This window comes from Coturnix japonica, unplaced genomic scaffold (genome assembly GCF_054131305.1).
Source record: "Coturnix japonica strain WE unplaced genomic scaffold, WE-NBRP24 Scf058, whole genome shotgun sequence".
NCBI lineage: Eukaryota > Metazoa > Chordata > Aves > Galliformes > Phasianidae > Coturnix > Coturnix japonica.
In genome coordinates, this window is record NW_028188961.1 from 593,396 (window position 1) to 617,502 (window position 24,107).

Sequence of the window (24,107 nt, forward strand, 5' to 3'; positions counted from 1 at the left end):
GGGTGATCTGGGGGCAATTGGGGGCTGGTAGGGGAAATTAGGGGCAGTTAGGGGGGAGCTGGGGGCAATTGGGGGCACATTGGGGCAATTAGGGGCAATTAGGGGCAATTGAGGGCAGTCAGGGGTGATCTGGGGCCAATTGGGGGCAATTAGGGGCAATTGGGGGCAGTTGGGGGTGATCTGGGGGCAATTGGGGGCAATTAGGGGCAATTGGGGGCAATTAGGGGCAATTAGGGGGGATGTGGGGGCAATTGGGGGCACATTGGGGGCTGGAAGGGGCAATTAGGGGTGATCTAGGGGCAATTGGAGGCAATTGGGGGCAATTGGGGGCAGTTAGGGGTGATCTGGGGGCAATTGGGGGCACATTGGGGGCTGGAAGGGGCAATTAGGGGCAATTAGGGGCAATTGGGGGCAGTTGGGGGCAGTTGGGGGTGATCTGGGGGCAATTGGGGCTGGTAGGGGCAATTAGGGGCTATTGGGGGCAATTGGGGGCAGTTGGGGGTGATCTGGGGGCTATTGGGGGCAATTAGGGGCAATTGGGGGCTGGTAGGGGCAATTAGGGGCAATTGGGGGCAGTTAGGGGTGATCTGGGGGCAATTGGGGGCAGTTAGGGGGGATGGGGGGGGCAATTGGGGCACATTGGGGGCTGGAAGGGGCAATTAGGGGTGATCTAGGGGCAATTGGAGGCAATTGGGGGCAATTGGGGGCAGTTAGGGGGGATGGGGGGGCAATTGGGGGCACATTGGGGGCTGGAAGGGGCAATTAGGGGCAATTAGGGGCAATTGGGGGCAGTTGGGGGCGATCTGGGGGCAATTGGGGGCACATTGGGGGCTGGAAGGGGCAATTAGGGGCAATTGGGGGCAGTTGGGGGTGATCTGGGGGCAATTGGGGCACATTGGGGGCAATTGGGGGCTGGTAGGGGCAATTGGGGGCTGTTAGGGGTGATTTGGGGTGACTTATGGGTCACATTAGGGTCACTTAGGGGTCACTTATGGGCCACTTTAGGGCCTCTTTAGGGTCACTTATGGGTCTCACTTATAGGGTCCCTTATGGGGTCACTTGTGGGTCTCACTTATGGGTCACTTATAGGTCTCACTTATGGGTCACTTGTGGGGCACTTATGGGTCTCACATATGGGGTCCCTTATGGGGTCACTTATGGGTCTCACATATGGAGTCCCTTATGGGGTCATTTATGGGTCACTTATGGGTCTCACTTATGGGGTCCCTTATGGGGTCACTTATGGGGTCCCTTATGGGATCACTTATGGGTCTCACATATGGGGTCCCTTATGGGGTCCCTTATGGGGTCCCTTATGGCTCTCACATATGGGGTCACTTATGGGTCTCACTTATGGGTCTCACTTATAGGGTCACTTATGGGTCCCTTATGGGTCTCACTTATGGGTCAGGTGTGGGTCACTTATGGGTCTCACCGTGCAGCAGTGGTTGATGAACCTGGCCAGGTTTCCGCACTTGGTGGCGTCGATGATGGTGTCGTGATCAACGCGGAACAAGTAACTGCTGCCAATGCCCTGCTGGGCATAGCGCTTCTCACGCATGTCTGCCACCACCTGTGGGGCACAAACCACATCTATGGGGCACACAGCACATCTATGGGGCACACAGCACATCTATGGGGCGCTATGGGGTTCCTATGGGGCTCTATGGGGTGATACAGGGGCTCTATGGGGTGATCTATGGGGTCTATGCTGGGCATAGCGCTTCTCACGCATGTCTGCCACCACCTGTGGGGCACAAACCACATCTATGGGGCACACAGCACATCTATGGGGCACACAGCACATCTATGGGGCGCTATGGGGTTCCTATGGGGCTCTATGGGGTGATACAGGGGCTCTATGGGGTGATCTATGGGGTCTATGCTGGGCATAGCGCTTCTCACGCATGTCTGCCACCACCTGTGGGGCACAAACCACATCTATGGGGCACACAGCACATCTATGGGGCACACAGCACATCTATGGGGCGCTATGGGGTTCCTATGGGGCTCTATGGGGTGATACAGGGGCTCTATGGGGTGATCTATGGGGTCTATGCTGGGCATAGCGCTTCTCACGCATGTCTGCCACCACCTGTGGGGCACACAGCACATCTATGGGGCACACAGCACATCTATGGGGCGCTATGGGGTTCCTATGGGGCTCTATGGGGTGATACAGGGGCTCTATGGGGAGATCTATGGGGTCTATGCTGGGCATAGCGCTTCTCACGCATGTCTGCCACCACCTGTGGGGCACAAACCACATCTATGGGGCACACAGCACATCTATGGGGCACACAGCACATCTATGGGGCGCTATGGGGTTCCTATGGGGCTCTATGGGGTGATATATGGGGTCTATGCTGGGCATAGCGCTTCTCACGCATGTCTGCCACCACCTGTGGGGCACACAGCACATCTATGGGGCACACAGCACATCTATGGGGCGCTATGGGGTTCCTATGGGGCTCTATGGGGTGATACAGGGGCTCTATGGGGTGATCTATGGGGTCTATGCTGGGCATAGCGCTTCTCACGCATGTCTGCCACCACTTGTGGGGCACAAACCACATCTATGGGGCACACAGCACATCTATGGGGCACACAGCACATCTATGGGGCACACAGCACATCTATGGGGCGCTATGGGGTTCCTATGGGGCTCTATGGGGTGATCTATGGGGTCTATGCTGGGCATAGCGCTTCTCACGCATGTCTGCCACCACCTGTGGGGCACAAACCACATCTATGGGGCACACAGCACATCTATGGGGCACACAGCACATCTATGGGGCGCTATGGGGTTCCTATGGGGCTCTATGGGGTGATCTATGGGGTCTATGCTGGGCATAGCGCTTCTCACGCATGTCTGCCACCACCTGTGGGGCACAAACCACATCTATGGGGCACACAGCACATCTATGGGGCACACAGCACATCTATGGGGCACACAGCACATCTATGGGGCGCTATGGGGTTCCTATGGGGCTCTATGGGGTGATACAGGGGCTCTATGGGGTGATCTATGGGGTCTATGCTGGGCATAGCGCTTCTCACGCATGTCTGCCACCACCTGTGGGGCACAAACCACATCTATGGGGCACAAACCACATCTATGGGGCACACAGCACATCTATGGGGCACACAGCACATCTATGGGTCGCTATGGGGCTTTATCTATGGGTCGCTATGGGTCGGTACCTGTCTGATGTTCTGCCCCACATACTCGATGACCATGGGGCTGTATCTATGGGGCTGTATCTATGGGGCTGTATCTATCTATGGGGCTGTATCTATCTATGGGGCTGTATCTATGGGGCTGTATCTATGGGGCTGTATCTATCTATGGGGCTGTATCTATGGGGCTGTATCTATCTATGGGGCTGTATCTATGGGGTATTTGGGATCTATGGGGCTGTATGTATGGGTCGGTACCTGTCTGATGTTCTGCCCCACATACTCGATGACCATCTCGTCGGCAGCGATGGGCTCCATGGCGAACAGTCCCCACTCGTGGATGCGGCTCCGGCCGAAACGCAGCCGCTTCTTACGGAACTAGGGGGACACACAGAGACCCATAGGGACACATAGGGACCCATAGGGGCCATAGGGACCCATAGGGACCCATAGGGACCCATAGGGGCCATAGGGACCCATAGGGACCCATAGAGACACATAGGGACACATAGGGACCCCATAGGGGCCATAGGGACCCATAGGGACACCATAGGGACACATAGGGACACATAGAGACACATAGAGACACATAGGGACACATAGGGACCCATAGGGATACATAGGGACCCATAGGGGCCATAGGGACCCATAGGGACCCATAGAGACACATAGGGACCCATAGGGGCCATAGGGACCCATAGAGACACATAGGGACACATAGGGACACATAGGGACCCACAGAGACCCATAGGGACACATAGGGACCCATAGGGGCCATAGGGACCCATAGGGACACATAGGGACCCATAGGGACCCACAGAGACCCATAGGGACACATAGGGGCCATAGGGACACATAGGGACACATAGGGACCCATAGACCCCATAGAGAGCCATAGAAAACTATAGGGACACATAGAGACCCATAGGGACACATAGGGACCCCATAGGGGCCATAGGGACACATAGGGACACATAGGGGCCATAGGGACACATAGGGACACATAGGGACACATAGGGACCCCATAGAGACCCACAGAGACCCATAGGGACACATAGGGACCCCATAGGGACACATAGAGACACATAGGGACCCATAGGGAACATAGGGACCCATAGAGACCCATAGGGACCCATAGGGACCCATAGGGACACATAGGGACCCATAGGGACACATAGGCACACATAGGGACACATAGGGACACATAGGGACACATAGGGACACATAGGGGCCATAGGGACACATAGGGACACATAGACCCCATAGGGACCATAGGGGCCATAGGGACCCATAGGGACACACAAGGACAATGGGGTTATAAAAGGGCATTATGGGGGCATTATGGGGTATATGGGGGTCACAATGGGGCACAAGGGGGCACAATGGGGGCACATAAGGGGGCATAAGGGCACATGAGGGCATATAAGGGGGTCTCTGTGGAGTCTATGGGGTTAAGGGCATATAAGGGGGTCTATGTGGGGTCTATGGGGTTAAGGGCATATTATGGGGTCTCTATGTGGGGTCTATGGGGTTAAGGGCATATAAGGGGGTCTCTGTGGGGTCTATGGGGTTAAGGGCATATAAGGGGGTATATGTGGGGTCTATGGGGTTAAGGGCATATAAGGGGGTCTCTGTGGGGTCTCTGTGGGGTCTATGGGGTGTCTATGGGGTCTATGGGGTCTCTGTGGGGTCTCTGTGAGGTCTATGGGGTGTCTGTGGGGTCTCTGTGGGGTCTATGGGGTCTCTGTGGGGTCTATGGGGTCTATGGGGTCTCTGTGGGGTCTCTGGGGTCTCTGGGGTCTATGGGGACTCTGGGGTCTATGGGGTCTCTGTGGGGTCTATGGGGTCTCTGGGGTCTCTGTGGGGTCTCTGTGGGGTCTCTATGGGGTCTATGGGGTCTCTGTGGGGTCTATGGGGTCTATGGGATTAAGGGCATATAAGGGGGTCTATGTGGGGTCTATGGGGTCTCTGTGGGGTCTCTGGGGTCTCTGGGGTCTCTGTGGGGTCTATGGGGTCTATGGGGTCTCTGTGGGGTCTATGGGGTCTCTATGGGGTCTATGGGGTCTCTGTGGGGTCTATGGGGTCTCTGTGGGGTCTATGGGGTCTCTGTGAGGTCTATGGGGTGTCTGTGGGGTCTCTGTGGGGTCTATGGGGTCTCTGTGGGGTCTATGGGGTCTCTATGGGGTCTATGGGGTCTATGGGGTCTCTGTGGGGTCTCTGTGGGGTCTATGGGGTCTATGGGGTCTCTATGGGGTCTATGGGGTCTCTGTGGGGTCTCTGGGGTCTCTGTGGGGTCTATGGGGTTAAGGGCATATAAGGGGGTCTATGGGGTCTATGGGGGGTCTCTGTGGGGTCTATGGGGTCTCTGTGGGTTCTCTGTGGTCTGTGGGGTCTCTATGGGGTCTATGGGGTCTCTGTGGGGTCTATGGGGTCTATGGGGTCCCTGTGGGGTCTATGGGGTCTCTGTGGGGTCTATGGGGTCCCTGTGGGGTCTATGGGGTCTCTGTGGGGTCTATGGGGTCTCTGTGGGGTCTATGGGGTCTCTATGGGGTCTCTGGGGTCTGTGGGGTGTTACCTTGAGCTGGTTGAGCTTGAGCAGGTCGCTGTCCTGCAGCGCTGTTGATCCCATGGCGCTCAGCAGGCGGCGCTGCTCCGACCGGCGCTCGGACAGAACACGGTTCGGACCCTACGGAAACAAGGGGATATTGGGGCCAATTGGGGCTGATTTGGGGCCATTTGGGCCCATTTTAGGTCAATATGGGGCCATTTGGGGCCATTCAGGTCCATTCGGGTCACTTTTAGGTCAATATGGGTCCATTGGGGTCCAATTGGGGCAGATTTGGGGCCATTTGAACCCATTATGGACCCTGGGGGGAACAGGGGGGACATGGGGAGACATTGGGGCCAATTGGGGCAGATTTGGGGCCATTTGGGCCCATTATGGACCCTGGGGGGAACAAGGGGGACATGGGGGGGACATTGGGTCCAATTGGGGCAGATTTGGGGCCATTTGGGCCCATTATGGACCCTGGGGGGAACAGGGGGGAGATGGGGGGAACATTGGGTCCAATTGGGGCCAATTGGGGCAGATTTGGGGCCATTCGGGCCCATTCAGACCCTGGGAGGAACAAGGGGAGGGACATGGGGGGGACATTGGGTCCAATTGGGGCAGATTTGGGGCCATTTGGGCCCATTATGGACCCTGGGGGGAACAGGGGGGAGATGGGGGGAATATTGGGTCCAATTGGGGCCAATTGGGGCAGATTTGGGGCCATTCGGGCCCATTCAGACCCTGGGAGGAACAAGGGGAGGGACATGGGGGGAACATTGGGTCCAATTGGGGCAGATTTGGGGCCATTTGGACCCTGGGGGGAACAGGGGGGACATGGGGGAACATTGGGTCCAATTGGGGCAGATTTGGGGCCATTTGGACCCTGGGGGGAACAGGGGGGACATGGGGGAACATTGGGTCCAATTGGGGCAGATTTGGGGCCATTTGGGCCCATTCAGACCCTGGGGGGAACAAGGGGGACATGGGAGGACATTGGGGTCCAATTGGGGCCAATTGGGGCAGATTTGGGGCCATTCGGGCCCATTATGGACCCTGGGGGGAACAAGGGGGACATGGGGGGACATTGGGGCCAATTGGGGCAGATTTGGGGCCATTTGGACCCTGGGGGGAACAAGGGGGACATGGGAGGACATTGGGGTCCAATTGGGGCCAATTGGGGCAGATTTGGGGCCATTTGGGCCCATTCAGACCCTGGGGGGAACAAGGGGGACATGGGGGGACATTGGGTCCATTTGGGGCCAATTGGGGCAGATTTGGGGCCATTCGGGCCCATTATGGACCCTGGGGGGAACAAGGGGGACATGGGGGGACATTGGGGCAGATTTGGAGCCATTTGGGCCCATTATGGACCCTGGGGGGAACAGGGGGGACATGGGGGGACATTGGGGCCAATTGGGGCCAATTGGGGCAGATTTGGGGCCATTCGGGCCCATTATGGACCCTGGGGGGAACAGGGGGGACATGGGGAGACATTGGGGCCAATTGGGGCAGATTTGGGGCCATTCGGGCCCATTCAGACCCTGGGGGGACAAGGGGGGACATGGGGGGACATTGGGTCCAATTGGGGCAGATTTGGGGTCATTTGGGCCCATTATGGACCCTGGGGGGAACAAGGGGGACATGGGGGGACATTGGGGCCAATTGGGGCAGATTTGGGGCCATTTGGGCCCATTATGGACCCTGGGGGGAACAGGGGGGACATGGGGGGAACATTGGGTCTAATTGGGGCAGATTTGGGGCCATTTGGGCCCATTCAGACCCTGGGGGGAACAAGGGGGACATGGGGGGAACATTGGGGTCCAATTGGGGCAGATTTGGGGCCATTCGGGTCACTTTTAGGTCAATATGGGGCCATTTGGGTCCATTCAGGTCCATTCGGGTCACTTTTCGGTCAATACGGGTCCATTAGGGTCCAATTGGGGCAGATTTGGGGCCATTTGGGCCCATTCGGACCCTGGGGGGAACAGGGGGGACATGGGGGGAACACTGGGTCCAATTGGGGCCATTCAGGTCCATTCAGGTCCATTTTAGGTCAATATGGGGCCATTTGGGTTCATTTAAACCCATTTGGGCCCATTTTGGGCTATTTGGGTTCATTTGGGCCCATTTAGGTCAGTTTGGGTCCAATTGGGCCATTCAGGTCCATTTGGGTCACTTTTAGGTCAATATGGGGCCATTTGGGGCCATTTAAAGCCATTTGGGCCCATTTGGGGCAAGTTGGGTCCATTTGGGTCCATTTAAACCCATTTGGGCCCATTTGGGGCTATTTAGGTCCATTTGGGTCCATTTAAACCCATTTGGGCCCATTTAGGTCATTTTGGGTTAATTTGGGCCCATTTAGGTCAGTTTGGGTCCATTTGGGTCTGTTTGGGCTCATTTGATCCCTTTTTGGGTCCATTTAGGTCCACCTGATCCCATTTTGGGTCCATTTGAGCCCTTCTTGGGTCAATTAGGTCCCATTTGGGTCCCATTTGGGTCCCACTTTGACCCCATTTTGAGCCCATTTAGTCCCACTTTAGCCCCATTTGAGCCCAAATTGATCCCATGTTGAGCCCATTTTGAGCCCATTAAGTCCCATTTTGGGTCCATTTGAACCCATTTGATCCCATTTTGGCCCCATTTGTGCCCATTTTGAGCCCATCTGGTCCCATTTGAGCCCATTTGAGGTCACTTTCAGGCCCATTTGACCCCATTTTGGGCTCATTTAGGCCCATTTGAGCCCATTTTGGGCCCATTTGAGCCCATTTGGGGTCACTTTCAGGCCCATCTGACCCCATTTGTGCCCATTTAGTCCCACTTTAGCCCCATTTAATCCCACTTTAGCCCATTTTGGGCCCATTTGATCCCACTTTAGCCCCATATGAGCCCATTTGGTCCCATTTTAAGTCCATTTGAGCCCATTTGGCCCCACTTGAGCCCAGATGGCTCATTTCTGATCCCATTTAGTTCTATTTTGAGCCCATTTTGAGCCCATTTGGTTCCAATTAGGTCATTTTTGGGCCCATCTGGCTCATTTTTGGTCCCATTTGGTCCCATTTTGGCCCCATCTGACCCCATTTTGAGCCCATTTGAACCCATTTGGGGCCACTTTAGCCCCATCTGATCCCACTTGATCCCATTTTGGGTCCCTATGAGCCCATTTGGTCCCATTTTAAGCCCATTTGAGTCCAGATGGCTCATTTCTGATCCCATTTATTCCTATTTTGAGCCCATTTGAACCCATTTGGGGCCACTTTCAGGCCCATCTGACCCCATTTGTGCCCATTTAGTCCCATTTTAGCCCCATTCGAGTCCATTTGATCCCACTTTAGCCCCATCTGACCCCATTTGTGCCCATTTAGTCCCACTTTAGCCCCATTTGATCCCATTTTAGCCCCATAAGAGTCCATTTGGTCCCACTTTAGCCCCATTTGATCCCACTTTAGCCCCATCTGACCCCATTTGTGCCCATTTGAGCCCATTCAGTCCCATTTGAGCCCATCTGGTCCCATTTAGTCCCATTTGAGGTCACTTTCAGGCCCATTTGACCCCACTTTAGCCCCATTTGATCCCACTTTAGCCCCATATGAGTCCATTTGGTCCCATTTTGGCCACATTCTGACCCCATCTGACCCCATTTTGAGCCCATTTGTCCTCATTCATCCCCATTTCAGTACCTGCGTGTCATTGCTGTCGGTGTCATGCGGTGGGGCAGGACATGGCCGTAGATATCATGCTATTTTGGGCTCATTTAGGCCCATTCGAGCCCATTTGGTCCCACTTTAGCCCCATCTGACCCCATTTGTGCCCATTTAATCCCACTTTAGCCCCATTTGAGTCCATCTTGGGTCTATTTGACCCCATTTGATCCCACTTTAGCCCCATTTGACCCCATTTGATCCCACTTTAGCCCCATTTGGTCCCACTTTAGCCCCATCTGACCCCATTTGACCCCATTTGATCCCACTTTAGCCCCATTTGACCCCATTTGATCCCACTTTAGCCCCATCTGACCCCATTTGTGCCCATTTGAGCCCATTCAGTCCCATTTGAGCCCATCTGGTCCCATTTAGTCCCATTTGAGGTCACTTTCAGGCCCATTTGACCCCACTTTAGCCCCATTTGATCCCACTTTAGCCCCATATGAGTCCATTTGGTCCCATTTTGGCCACATTCTGACCCCATCTGACCCCATTTTGAGCCCATTTGTCCCCATTCAGCCCCATTTCAGTACCTGTGTGTCATTGCCGTCAGTGTCAGGCGGTGGTGCAGGACATGGCCGTAGATATCATGCCATTTTGGGCTCATTTGACCCCATTTGATCCCACTTTAGCCCCATATGAGTCCATTTGGTCCCACTTTAGCCCCGTCTGACCCCATTTGTGCCCATTTGGTCCCACTTCAGCCCCATTTGATCCCAATTTGGGTCCCTATGAGCCCATTTGAGCCCATTTGGTTCCAGTTAAGTCATTTTTGGGCCCATTTGGTCCCATTTTGGCCCCATCTGACCCCATTTTGAGCCCACTTGAACCCATTTGGGGCCACTTTCAGCCCCATCTGACCCCATTTTGAGCCCATTTGGTCCCACTTTAGCCCCATCTGACCCCATTTGACCCCATTTGATCCCATTTTGAGTCCATTTGGTCCCACTATTATCCCCGTCTGACCCCATTTGATCCCACTTTAGCCCCATATGAGTCCATGTGGTTCCCATATGAGTCCATGTGGTTCCCATTTGAGTCCATGTGGTCCCCATCTGACCCCATCTGGTCCCACTTTAGCCCCATCTGACCCCACTTTGGCCCCATCTGACCCCATTTGATCCCATTTAGTCCCACTTCAGTCCCATTTGAGGTCACTTTCAGGCCCATATAGTCCCCATTTCAGTACCTGCGTGTCATTGCCGTCGGTGTCATGCGGTGGCGCAGGACACGGCCGCAGGTATCGCGCCTTCTCCCTGCGGCTGATGGGGTAGAAGCCCTCGCTGCGGGCGCTGCCGGTTCGGTGCTGCCGGCTGTCGGGGCAGCGCCGGCGACGGGGGCTGCGGGAGCGGGTCAGTGACAGCGTCAAGGGGATAATGGGATTCAGGGATCGAGCCTATAGGTGTGCAGTGCATGGGGACCACATAAAACAAAGACCACATAGGGCAAAGACCCCATAGAGATCCCATAGGGCAAAGACCCCATAGAGACCCCATAGGGACCCCATAGGGACCCCAGACAGCAAAGACCCCATAAGGATCCCATAAAACAAAGACCCCATAGGGCAAAGACCCCATAGGGACCCCATAGGGACCCCAGACAGCAAAGACCCCATAAGGATCCCATAAAACAAAGACCCCATAGGGCAAAGACCCTATAGAGATCCCATAGGGCAAAGACCCCATAGAGACCCCATAGGGACCCCATAAAACAAAGACCCCATAGGGCAAAGACCCCATAGGGACCCCAGACAGCAAAGACCCCATAGGGCAAAGATACCCTATAGATATGGGCCCCATAGGGACCTCAGACAGCAAAGACCCCATATGGATCCCATAAAACAAAGACCCCATAGGGCAAAGACCCCACAGAGACCCCATAGGGCAAAGACCCCATAGGGAACCCAGACAGCAAAGACCCCATAGGGCAAAGACCCCACAGAGACCCCATAGGGCAAAGACCCCATAGAGACCCCATAGGGACCCCAGACAGCAAAGACCCCATAAGGATGCCATAAAACAAAGACCCCATAGGGCAAAGACCCCATAGAGATCCCATAGGGCAAAGATCCCATAGAGATCCCGCTGTCCCCATATCCCCCCATATCCCCATATCATATCCCATATCACATCCCATATCCCTATATCCCATATCATATCCCATATCCCTATATCCCATACAATAAAGGATATCAGTGTGATGCACCCAATGCGTATCATTGAGCCAATGGGTCCCGCTGTCCCCATATCTCCCCATATCCCCCTATACCCCCCATATCCCCCTATCCCCCCCATATCCCCCTATCCCCCCCATATCCCCCTATCCCCCCATATCCCCCTATCCCCCCCACATCCCCATATCCCCCCTTATCCCCCTATCCCCCCATATCCCCATAACCCCCCCATATCCCCCTATCCCCCATATCATATCCCATATCATAAAGGATATCAGTGTGATGCACCCAGTGTGTGTCATTGAGCCAATGGGTCCCACTGTCCTCATCCCCCCCCATATCCCCATATCCCCCCATATCCCCATAGTCCCCCTATCCCCCCCATATCCCCATATCCCCCCATATCACATCCCATATCACATCCCATATCACAATAAAGGATATCAGTGTGATGCACCCAGTGTGTATCATTAAGCCAGTGGGTCCCGCTGTCCCCATATCCCCCCCATATCCCCATAGTCCCCCCATATCCCCCTATCCCCCCCACATCCCCATATCCCCCCATATCCCCATACCCTCATATCATATCCCATATCCCATACAATCCCATACAATAAAGGATATCAGTGTGATGCACCCAATGCGTATCATTAACCCAGTGTGTCCCGCTGTCCCCATATCCCCCCATATCCCCATACCCCCATATCATATCCCATATCCCATACAATCCCATACAATAAAGGATATCAGTGTGATGCACCCAGTGGGTGTCATTAAGCCAATGTGTCCCGCTGTCCTCATACCCCCCATATCCCCCTATCCCCCCCATATCCCCATATCCCCCTATCCCCCCCATATCCCCCTATCCCCCCCACATCCCCATATCCCCCCATATCCCCATATCATATCCCATATCATAAAGGATATCAGTGTGATGCACCCAGTGGGTGTCATTAAGCCAATGTGTCCCGCTGTCCCCATATCTCCCCATATCCCCATACCCCCATATCCCCCCATACCCCACAATAAAGGATATCAGTGTGATGCACCCAGTGTGTGTCATTGAGCCAATGTGTCCCGCTGTCCTCATCCCCCCCCATATCCCCCCCATATCCCCATATCCCCCCATATCCCCCTATCCCCCCCATATCCCCATATCCCCCCATATCCCCATATCCCCCCATATCCCCATATCATATCCCATATCACAATAAAGGATATCAGTGTGATGCACCCAGTGCGTGTCATTGAGCCAATGGGTCCCGCTGTCCCCATATCCCCCCATATCCCCATATCCCCCCATATCCCCCTATCCCCCCCATATCCCCCCATATCCCCATATCCCCCCATATCCCCCTATCCCCCCCATATCCCCCCATATCCCCCCACATCCCCATATCCCCATATCCCCCCATATCCCCATAACCCCATACCCCCCCATATCCCCATACCCCCATATCCCCCCATACCCCACAATAAAGGATATCAGTGTGATGCACCCAGTGTGTGTCATTGAGCCAATGGGTCCCACTGTCCTCATCCCCCCCCATATCCCCATACCCCCATATCCCCCTATCCCCCCCACATCCCCATATCCCCCCATACCCCCATATCCCTATATCCCATATCATAAAGGATATCAGTGTGATGCACCCAGTGGGTGTCATTAAGCCAATGCGTCCCGCTGTCCCCATATCCCCCCATATCCCCCTATCCCCCCATATCCCCCTATCCCCCCCATATCCCTATATCCCATATCATAAAGGATATCAGTGTGATGCACCCAGTGGGTGTCATTGAGCCAATGCGTCCCGCTGTCCCCATATCCCCCTATCCCCCCCATATCCCCCTATCCCCCCCATATCCCCCTATCCCCCCCATATCATATCCCATATCATAAAGGATATCAGTGTGATGCACCCAGTGGGTGACATTAAGCCAGTGTGTCCCGCTGTCCTCATATCCCCCCCATATCCCCATATCCCCATATCCCCCCATATCCCCATACCCCCCCATATCCCCATATCCCCCCATATCCCCATATCCCCCCCATATCCCCATATCCCCATATCCCCCCATATCCCCATACCCCCCCATATCCCCATATCCCCCCATATCCCCCCCACATCCCCATACCCCCATATCCCCCCATATCCCCATATCACATCCCATATCACAATAAAGGATATCAGTGTGATGCACCCAGTGCGTGTCATTAAGCCAATGCGTCCCGCTGTCCTCATCCCCCCCATATCCCCATACCCCCATATCCCCCCCACATCCCCATATCCCCCCATATCCCCATATCCCCATACCCCCATATCATATCCCATATCCCATACAATCCCATACAATAAAGGATATCAGTGTGATGCACCCAGTGGGTGTCATTAAGCCAGTGTGTCCCGTTGTCCCCATATCCCCCCCATATCCCCCCATATCCCCTATATCCCATACAATAAAGGATATCAGTGTGATGCACCCAGTGCGTATCATTGAGCCAGTGTGTCCCGCTGTCCTCATCCCCCCCATATCCTCATATCCCCCCATATCCCCCTATCCCCCCCATAATCCCCATACCCCACAATAAAGGATATCAGTGTGATGCACCCAATGCGTATCATTAAGCCAATGCGTCCCGCTGTCCTCCTGCAGCAGCCTCTCGTATGTGACCCTGAGGAACCTCATGTCCTCGTCGTCCAGCCCCGAGCTCCATATGTCGTACAGGATCGTCATCTGCTCAAACTCGCTGCGGGGGGGGAACCACGTTGGGGTTGGGGGGGGGTCTTTAATGTGGGGGGGGGCTGCGTGGTGGTGATGGCCCGCGGGGTCGTAGGGATGGTCTGATGCTCATCGCGGCCGCCCCTTCATCTTCATCTTCATCATCATCGTCGTCATCAGTTGTTGTTGTGGTGGTGCTGCTGTGGTCGCTGTCAGTGCTGGGGGGGGTCGGGGGGGGGCGGTGGCGTTTACGCCGTGGGGGGGGGGCTGCTATAGGGGTGGGTATAGGGGGGTGGAGGTCGTGTTGCCCCCCGCCCACATTAAGCCCCACCAGCTCCTCGGGGGCTTCTAAGACCTCGTGGGGCTCTAAACGTTGGGGGTCTATGGGGGTGGTTAATGGGGGGGGGGACGGGGGGGGGGCGGGCGGCGTAGTTGTGCTCCTTCCATTGCATGGAGACCCCCCCTCTGTCCTGTGCTTCCTCTTCACCCCCTTCATCTTCATCATCATCATCATCATCCTCCGTGCTGTCCCCCCCCCTGGTTAAGGCAATAGTGGCCAATACAGCTAAATCCCCCCCCACGCCCTGCCCCACATCGGGGGTCCCCCCCCCCCCTTTGGCCAGCTCCAATAGGGACGTGGCCCCCATTCGTTCCGCTGGGGGGCGTTGAGTCGACGTGGGGGGGGGGCGACGACTCGGGGGTCTGCGGTGGTGATGGTGGTGGTGATGGTGGTGGTGGGGGGGGGGGGCGCTTAAAGGAGCATCTTCAGCCCCCCCCCAGCTTTTAACCATAGAAGCGTGGTCGGCCGGCAGGTTGCAGATGGGGCGACTCGTGGGTCTGGGGGGGTCCCGGCGGCGTTGGGGGGGGGGGTTGGGGGGCAGGTTGTGGGGCTGGAGGGGGGGTCGGGGGTCTGGGGGGTGGGGGGGGAGGGGCCGGAGGGGGAGGGGAAGGGGGGGAGGTGGGTGGGAGGGGGTGAGGAGAGGGGGGGAGAGGGGGGCTGAGGGGGGTGGGGGGGGGTGGGGGTTGGGGGGGGGATGGGGGGCGAGGGGGGGGCTCCTCCAGGGTCTTGCGGCGCTTCTTGGGGGGGGGGAGCAGGGGGAGGGGGGACGGGGGGCGAGGGGGGGGGGGCGGCGGAGGAGGCTGCGCTGTGGGGAGAGAGAGAAAGGGGGTGAGTTGGGGGGGCTATATATAGGGGGGGATATTGGGGGGATATGGGGGGGATATGGGGGGATATGGGGGGTATATAGGGGGTATATGGGGGGGTATTTAGGGGGGGATATGGGGGGGTATGTTGGGGGGATATGGGGGGATATGGTGGGGTATATATAGGGGGGGATATGGGGGGGGGAATATATAAGGGGGATATGGGGGGGTATATGGGGGGGATATGGGGGGGGTATATATAGGGGGGGATATGGGGGGGGTATATATAGGGGGGGATATGGGGGGTATATATAGGGGGGGATATGTAGGAGGTATATATAGGGGGGGGATATGGGGGATATATGGGGGGGTATATATAGGGGGGATATGGGGGGGGTATATATAGGGGGGGATATGGGGGGGTATATATAGGGGGGATATGGAGGGGGTATATATAGGGGGGGGATATGGGGGATATATGGGGGATATATGGGGGGGATATGGGGGGGTATATATAGGGGGGATATGGAGGGGGTATATATAGGGGGGGATATGGGGGATATATGGGGGATATATGGGGGATATATGGGGATATATGGGGGATATATGGGGGGGTATATGGGGGATTATATGGGGGGTGGGGGGGTTGTGGGGCACATTGGGGGCTATTTGGGGCATATTGGGGGTATTTAGGGCACATTGGGGGGCATTTGGGGGTATTTGGGGCCATTTAGGGGCAGATTTGAGGCCCTTTAGGGCCAATGTGGGGGTATTTGGGGCCATTTATAGTCACATTGGGGCCATTTAGGGCCATATAGGGGTATTTGGGGCCATTTGGGGTGGATATGGGGCCATTTGGGGTGGATTTGGGGCTATATAGGGGCACACTGGGTGTATTTGGGGCCATTTAGGGGCAATGTGGGGGTAACTGGGGCCATTTAGGGGCAGATTTGGGGCCATTTAGGGCCATATATGGGTATTTGGGGCCATTTAGGGTCAACATGGGGGTATTTAGGGCCACTTAGGGGCAATGTGGGGGTATTTAGGGCCATTTGGGGTGGATATGGGGTCAATTTGGGGTGGATATGGGGCCATTGGGGGTGGATTTGGGGCCATATAGGGGCAATGTGGGGGTATTTAGGGCCATTTGGGGTGGATATGGGGCCATTGGGGGTGGATTTGGGTCCATGTAGGGGCAATGTGGGGGTATTTAGGGCCATTTGGGGCAGATTTGGGGCCATTTAGGGTCAGATTTGGGTCCATGTAGGGGCAATGTGGGGGTATTTAGGGCCATTTGGGGTGGATATGGGGCCATTTGGGGCAGATTTGGGGCCATTTAGGGTCAGATTTGGGTCCATGTAGGGGCAATGTGGGGTATTTGGGGCACACTGTGGGGTATTTGGGTCCATTTAGGGTCAGATTTGGGTCCATCTGGGGCAGTGATGTGGGGAGGTGGGCATTGACTCACCAGGTTCGGGGCTGGGGGCTCTGGGGGGGTCGGGGGGGGGCTCGTCAGCTGCACTTTCATCCTCGGAGGAGGAAGAAGAGGAGGAAGAGGAGGACGAGGAAGAGGAAGAGGAGGAGGAAGAGGAGGATGAAGAGCCGCTGCTGCCCCCACGGCTCCTGTCTGAGCCTTCGTACACAGAGAACTTGGACGAGGACGAGCTGGAGGCGTCGGCTGTGGGGAGGAAAGGGTTAAATGGGACAGGGATATGGGACCAAATATGGGGGAAATGGGCCCAAAATGGGGCCAAAAATGGGGGAAATGGGGCAGAAAATGGGGGAAATAGGAACAAAAATGGGGGAAATGGGACCAAAAATGGGGGATATGGGACTAAAAATGGGGGAAATGGGACTAAAAATGGGGGAAATCGGACTAAAAATGGGGGAAATGGGGCCGAAAATGGGGGAAATGGGGCCGAAAATGGGGGATATGGGGCAGAAAATGGGGGAAATAGGAACAAAAATGGGGGAAATGGGACCAAAAATGGGGGAAATGGGGCAGAAAATGGGGGAAATGGGGCAGAAAATGGGGGAAATTGGACTAAAAACAGGGGAAATGGGGCCAAAAATGGGGGAAATGGGCCCAAAAATGGGGGAAATGGGGCAGAAAATGGGGGATATGGGACCAAAAATGGGGGAAATGGGGCCAAAAATGGGGGAAATGGGGCCAAAAATGGGGGGAAATGGGGCCAAAAATGGGGGATATGGGGCCAAAAATGGGGGATATGGGACCAAAAATGGGGGAAATGGGACCAAAATGGGAGATATGGGGCCAAAAATGGGGGATATGGGGCAAAAATGGGGGAAATTGGACTAAAAACAGGGGAAATGGGACCAAAAATGGGGGATATGGGACCAAAAATGGGGGAAATGGGACCAAAATGGGAGACATGGGGCCAAAAATGGGGGATATGGGGCCGAAAATGGGGGAAATTGGACTAAAAACAGGGGAAATGGAACAAAAAATGGGGGAAATGGGACCAAAAATGGGGGATATGGGACCAAAAATGGGGAAAATGGGGCAGAAAATGGGGGATATGGGGCCAAAAATGGGGATATGGGGCAAAAATGTGGGAAATGGGACTAAAAACAGGGGAAATGGGACCAAAAATGGGGGAAATGGGACCAAAATGGGAGACATGGGGCCAAAATGGGGGATATGGGGCCGAAAATGGGGGAAATTGGACTAAAACAGGGGAAATGGAACAAAAAATGGGGGGAAATGGGACCAAAAATGGGGGATATGGGACCAAAAATGGGGAAAATGGGGCAGAAAATGGGGGATATGGGGCCAAAAAATGGGGATATGGGGCAAAAATGTGGGAAATGGGACTAAAAACAGGGGAAATGGGACCAAAAATGGGGGATATGGGACCAAAAATGGGGGAAATGGGACCAAAATGGGAGACATGGGGCCAAAAATGGGGGATATGGGGCCAAAAATGGGGGAAATGGGGCCAAAAATGGGGGAAATGGGGCCAAAAACAGGGGAAATGGAACCAAAAATGGGGAAATGGGACCAAAATGGGGGAAATGGGACTAAAAATGGGGGAAATGGGACTAAAAACAGGGGAAATGGGGCCAAAAATGGGGGATATGGGGCAGAAAATGGGGGATATGGGGGCAGAAAATGGGGGATATGGGGCAGAAAATGGGGGATATGGGGCAGAAAATGGGGGATATGGGGCAGAAAATGGGGGAAATTGGACTAAAAACAGGGGAAATGGGGCCAAAAATCGGGGAAATTGGGCAGAAAATGGGGGAAATGGGGCAGAAAATGGGGGATATGGGGCAGAAAATGGGGGAAATGGGGCAAAAATGGGGGAAATGGGGCCAAAAATGGGGGAAATGGGGGCCAAAAATGGGGGAAGTGGGACCAAAAATGGGGGATGTGGGACAAAAAATGGGGGAAATGGGACCAAAAATGGGGGAAATGGGACCAAAAATGGGGGATATGGGGCAGAAAATGGGGGATATTGGGCCCAAAAATGGGGGATATGGGGCAGAAAATGGGGGAAATGGGACTAAAAATGGGGGAAATGGGACCAAAAATGGGGGAAATGGGGCCAAAAATGGGGGAAATGGGGCCAAAAATGGGGGATATGGGGCAGAAAATGGGGAAATTGGGCAGAAAATGGGGGAAATGGACCTAAAAATGGGGGAAATGGGACCAAAAATGGGGGATATGGGGCCAAAAATGGGGGAAATTGGGCCAAAAATGGGGGGAAATGGGGCAGAAAATGGGGGAAATGGGGCCAAAAATGGGGGAAATGGGGCCAAAAATGGGGGATGTGGGACCAAAAATGGGGGAAATGGGCCCAAAAATGGACCCCAAACCCGTTGTATGTGACCCCCCCATTACCATGGCAGGGCTCCCTTTGCTCCCTGGCCGCCCTTCTCTCCTCTGGTCTCCTCCTCCTCCTCCTCCTGCGCACGTCTTCATCATCATCATCATCCTCCTGGGGGGGCATCAAGGGGGGGGTTTATTTGGGGGGGGCATAAAGGGGGGGGTATGGGGGGGGGCATAAAGGGGGGGGTATGTGGGGGTTTATCGGGGGGTCAAGGGGGGCTTATGGGGGGGGGCATAAAGGGGGGTATGGGGGGGATAAGGGGGGGTTGGGGGGGCATAAAGGGGGGGGGTATGGGGGGGTTATGGGGAGAGCATAAAGTGGGGGGGTTTATGGGGGGGCATAAAGGGGTGGGGGTAATGGGGGGGTTTATTGGGGGGTCAAGGGGGTTTATGGGGGGGGGCATAAAGGGGGGGTTATGGGGGGGTTTATGGGGGGGGTATATTTTGGGGGGGGTTATGGGGGGGTTTATGGGGTGCATAAAGGGGGGGGTATGGGGGGCTTGGGGGGGGTTGTATTTGGGGGGGGTCAAGGAGGGTTTATGGGGGGAGCATAAAGGGGTGGGGGTAATGGGGGGGTTTATTGGGGGGTCAAGGGGGGTTTATGGGGGGGGGCATAAAGGGGGAGTATGGGGGGGTTTATGGGGGGGGTATATTTTGGGGGGGGGTTATGGGGGGGTTTATGGGGTGCATAAAGGGGGGGGTATGGGGGGCTTGGGGGGGGTTGTATTTGGGGGGGGTCAAGGAGGGTTTATGGGGGGGCATAAAGGGGTGGGGGTAATGGGGGGGTTTATTGGGGGGTCAAGGGGGGTTTATGGGGGGGGCATAAAGGGGAAGTATGGGGGGGTTTATGGGGGGGGTATATTTTGGGGGGGGTTATGGGGGGGTTTATGGGGTGCATAAAGGGGGGGGTATGGGGGGTTTGAGGGGGGGGTTGTATTTGGGGGGGGTCAAGGGGGGTTTATGGGGGGGCATAAATGGGGGGTTATGAGGGGGTTTATGGGGGGGTCATAAAGGGGGTGTTATGGGGGGGCATAAAGGGGGGGTTTATTGGGGGGTCATAAAGGGGGGGGTCAAGGGGGGTTATGGGGGGGGCATAAAGGGGGGGTTATGGGGGGGGCATAAAGGGGGGTTATGGGGGGGGCATAAAGGGGGAGTATGGGGGGGTTATGGGGGGGTATAAAGGGGGGGTTATGGGGGGGCATAAAGGGGGGGTTATGGGGGGGCATTAAGGGGGGGGTCAAGGGGGGGGGCATAAAGAGGGGGGCCAAGGGGGGGGTTTATGGGGTGCATAAAGGGGGGGGTATGGGGGGTTTGGGGGGGGTTGTATTTGGGGGGGGTCAAGGGGGGTTTATAGGGGGGCGTAAAGGGTGGAGTCAAGGGGGAGGTTCATGGGGGGGCATAAAGGGGGGTTTATAGGGGGGGTCTCAGGGGGGTGTTATATTTTGGGTTGAATTGTGTTGGTTTTGGGTCCCACCTTTCCTGACGAGGACTCCTCGCTCTCCTCCCCTTCGCTGTCCAGGCGGAACAGCTTGCGCCGCTTCGGGGCTGAGTCCGGGCGGGGGGCAACGGGGGGGGCGACGGGGGCGTCCTTGTCTGGGGGGGGGAGAGACAGTAAGTGGGGGGGGGTCTTTGTATGGGGGGGGGAGAGACAGTAAGTGGGGGGGGGTCTTTGTATGGGGGGGGAGAGACAGTAAGTGGGGGGGGGTCTTTGTATGGGGGGGGAGAGACAGTAAATGGGGGGGGTCTTTGTATGGGGTGGGAGAGACAGTAAGTGGGGGGGGTCTTTGTATGGGGGGGAGAGACAGTAAGTGGGGGGGGTCTTTGTATGGGGGGGGAGAGACAGTAAATGGGGGGGGGTCTTTGTATGGGGGGGGAGAGACAGTAAATGGGGGGGGTCTTTGTATGGGGGGGAGAGACAGTAAGTGGGGGGTCTTTGTATGGGGGGGGAGAGACAGTAAGTGGGGGGGGTCTTTGTATGGGGGGCACTGGGGGGGTGGTCTTTGTATGGGGTGGTCTTTGTATGGGGGGGCATGGGGGAGTGTCTTTGTCTGGGGGGTAGAGACAGTAAGTGGGGGGGGGGTCCTCGTATGGGGGGGTTTTTGTATGGGGGGGGGGAGAGACAGTAAATGGGGGGGGGTCTTTGTATGGGGGGGGAGAGACAGTAAGTGGGGGGGGGTCTTTGTATGGGGGGGGAGAGACAGTAAGTGGGGGGGGGGGTCTTTGTATGGGGGGGGGTCTATGTATGGGGGGCACTGGGGGGGTCTTTGTATGGGGGGGGGTCTATGTATGGGGGGCACTGGGGGGGTCTTTGTATGGGGGGTGGTCTCTGTATGGGGGGCACTGGGGGGGTCTTTGTATGGGGGGGGTCTATGTATGGGGGGGGGAGAGAGACAGTAAATGGGGGGGGGTCTTTGTATGGGGGGGCAGTAATTGGGGGGGGTCTTTGTATGGGGGGGGCACAGGGTGTGATAGTAATTGGGGGGGGTCTTTGGATGGGGGGTCTCTGTATGGGCAGGTCTCTGTATGGGGGGGTCTCTGTATGGGGGGTCTCTGTATGGGGGGGTCTCTGTATGGGGGGTCTCTGTATGGGGGGGTCTCTGTGGTCTCTGTATGGGTGGTCTCTGTATGGGGGGGTCTCTGTATGGGGGGGGTCTCTGTATGGGGGGGGTCTCTGTATGGGGTGTCTCTGTATGGGGGTGGTCTCTGTATGGGGGTGGTCTCTGTATGGGGGTGGTCTCTGTATGGGGGGGGTCTCTGTATGGGGGGGGTCTCTGTATGGGGGGGTCTCTGTATGGGGGGGGTCTCTGTATGGGGGGGGTCTCTGTATGGGGTGTCTCTGTATGCGGGTGGTCTCTGTATGGGGGGGTCTCTGTATGGGGGGGTCTCTGTATGGGGGGTCTCTGTATGGGGGGGTCTCTGTATGGGGGTGGTCTCTGTATGGGGTGTCTCTGTATGCGGGTGGTCTCTGTATGGGGGGGTCTCTGTATGGGGGGGTCTCTGTATGGGGGGTCTCTGTATGGGGGGGTCTCTGTATGGGGGGTCTCTGTATGGGGGGGTCTCTATATGGGGGGGTCTCTGTATGGGGGGTCTCTGTATGGGGGGGTCTCTGTATGGGGGTCTCTGTATGGGGGGGGTCTCTGTATGGGGTGGTCTCTGTATGGGGTGGTCTCTGTATGGGGATCTCTGTATGGGTGGTCTCTGTATGGGGGGGTCTCTGTATGGGGGGTCTCTGTATGGGGGGTCTCTGTATGGGGGGGGTCTTTGTATGGGGGGGTCTTTGTATGGGGGGGTCTTTGTATGAGGGGGGGTCTCTGTATGACGGGGGGTCTCTGTATGGGGTGGTCTCTGTATGGGGTGGTCTCTGTATGGGGGGGGTCTCTGTATGGGGGGTCTCTGTATGGGGGGTCTCTGTATGGGGGGTCTCTGTATGGGGGTGGTCTCTGTATGGGGGGTCTCTGTATGGGGTGGTCTCTGTATGGGGGGGGGCTCTGTATGGGGGTGGTCTCTGTATGGGGGGGTCTCTGTATGGGGGGTCTCTGTATGGGGGGTCTCTGTATGGGGTGGTCTCTGTATGGGGTGGTCTCTGTATGGGGGGGTCTCTGTATGGGGGGGGTCTCTGTATGGGGGGGTCTCTGTATGGGGTGGTCTCTGTATGGGGGGTGGTCTCTGTATGGGGGGTCTCTGTATGGGGGGTGGTCTCTGTATGGGGGGGGTCTCTGTATGGGGGGTCTCTGTATGGGGTGGTCTCTGTATGGGTGGTCTCTGTATGGGGGGTCACTGTATGGGGGGGGGTCTCTGTATGGGGGGGGTCTCTGTATGGGGGTGGTCTCTGTATGGGGATCTCTGTATGGGGGGTCTCTGTATGGGGGGGGTCTCTGTATGGGGGGGTCTCTGTATGGGGGGGGTCTCTGTATGGGGGGGGTCTCTGTATGGGGGGGTCTCTGTATGGGGGGGGTCTCTGTATGGGGGGGTCTCTGTATGGGGGGGGTCTCTGTATGGGGGGGGTCTCTGTATGGGGGGGTCTCTGTATGGGGGGGGTCTCTGTATGGGGGGGTCTCTGTATGGGGGTGTTCTCTGTATGGGGGGGTCTCTGTATGGGGGGGTCTCTGTATGGGGTGGTCTCTGTATGGGGGGTCTCTGTATGGGGTGTCTCTGTATGGGGGGTCTCTGTATGGGGGGGGTCTCTGTATGGGGGGGTCTCTGTATGGGGGTCTCTGTATGGGGGGGTCTCTGTATGGGGGGGTCTCTGTATGGGGGGGTCCATCTCTGTCCGTGCTGTGTCCCCCCCCCATTCTCACCATCCTCCTCCTCCTCGGGGGGTGTTGGTGGTCGGGGCCGTTTCTCCTCGGTTCCCTCCACCAGCTCTGACGGCTCCTTGCGCTTCACCTAAAGGAGGGGGGGGGGGATTTGGGGGGGTCCAGATACCCCAATATGGGCACAGGACCCCCCCATTAACCCCATAACCCACCCCATATAACCCCATATCCCCCCTATTAACCCCATAACCCTCCCATTAACCCCATAATCCCCCCATATAACCCCATAACCCCCCCATATAACCCCATAACCCCCCTATTAACCCCATAATCCCCCCATATAACCCCATAACCCCCCACATATAACCCCATAACCCCCCCATATAACCCCATAACCCCCCCATATAACCCCATAACCCCCCTATTAACCCCATAACCCCCCATATAACCCCATAATCCCCCTATTAACCCCATAACCCCCCATTAACCTCCCTACCCCATTAACCCCCTATTAACCCCCCCATATAAC

General features: G+C 56.1%; 1 protein-coding gene across 1 annotated transcript in view; it reads right to left on the reverse strand.

Annotated features, from left to right (window-relative positions):
- SETD1A (SET domain containing 1A, histone lysine methyltransferase) overlaps positions 1-24,107 on the reverse strand; it is a 91,927-nt gene that overhangs the window by 2,848 nt on the left and 64,972 nt on the right. The window contains 10 exon segments of the mRNA XM_085533335.1: positions 1,436-1,573; positions 3,439-3,558; positions 5,756-5,866; positions 10,622-10,788; positions 14,203-14,455; positions 15,113-15,471; positions 16,938-17,147; positions 19,335-19,431; positions 20,797-20,915; positions 23,621-23,708. Coding sequence (XP_085389461.1) covers positions 1,436-1,573; positions 3,439-3,558; positions 5,756-5,866; positions 10,622-10,788; positions 14,203-14,455; positions 15,113-15,471; positions 16,938-17,147; positions 19,335-19,431; positions 20,797-20,915; positions 23,621-23,708 — 1,662 coding nt within the window.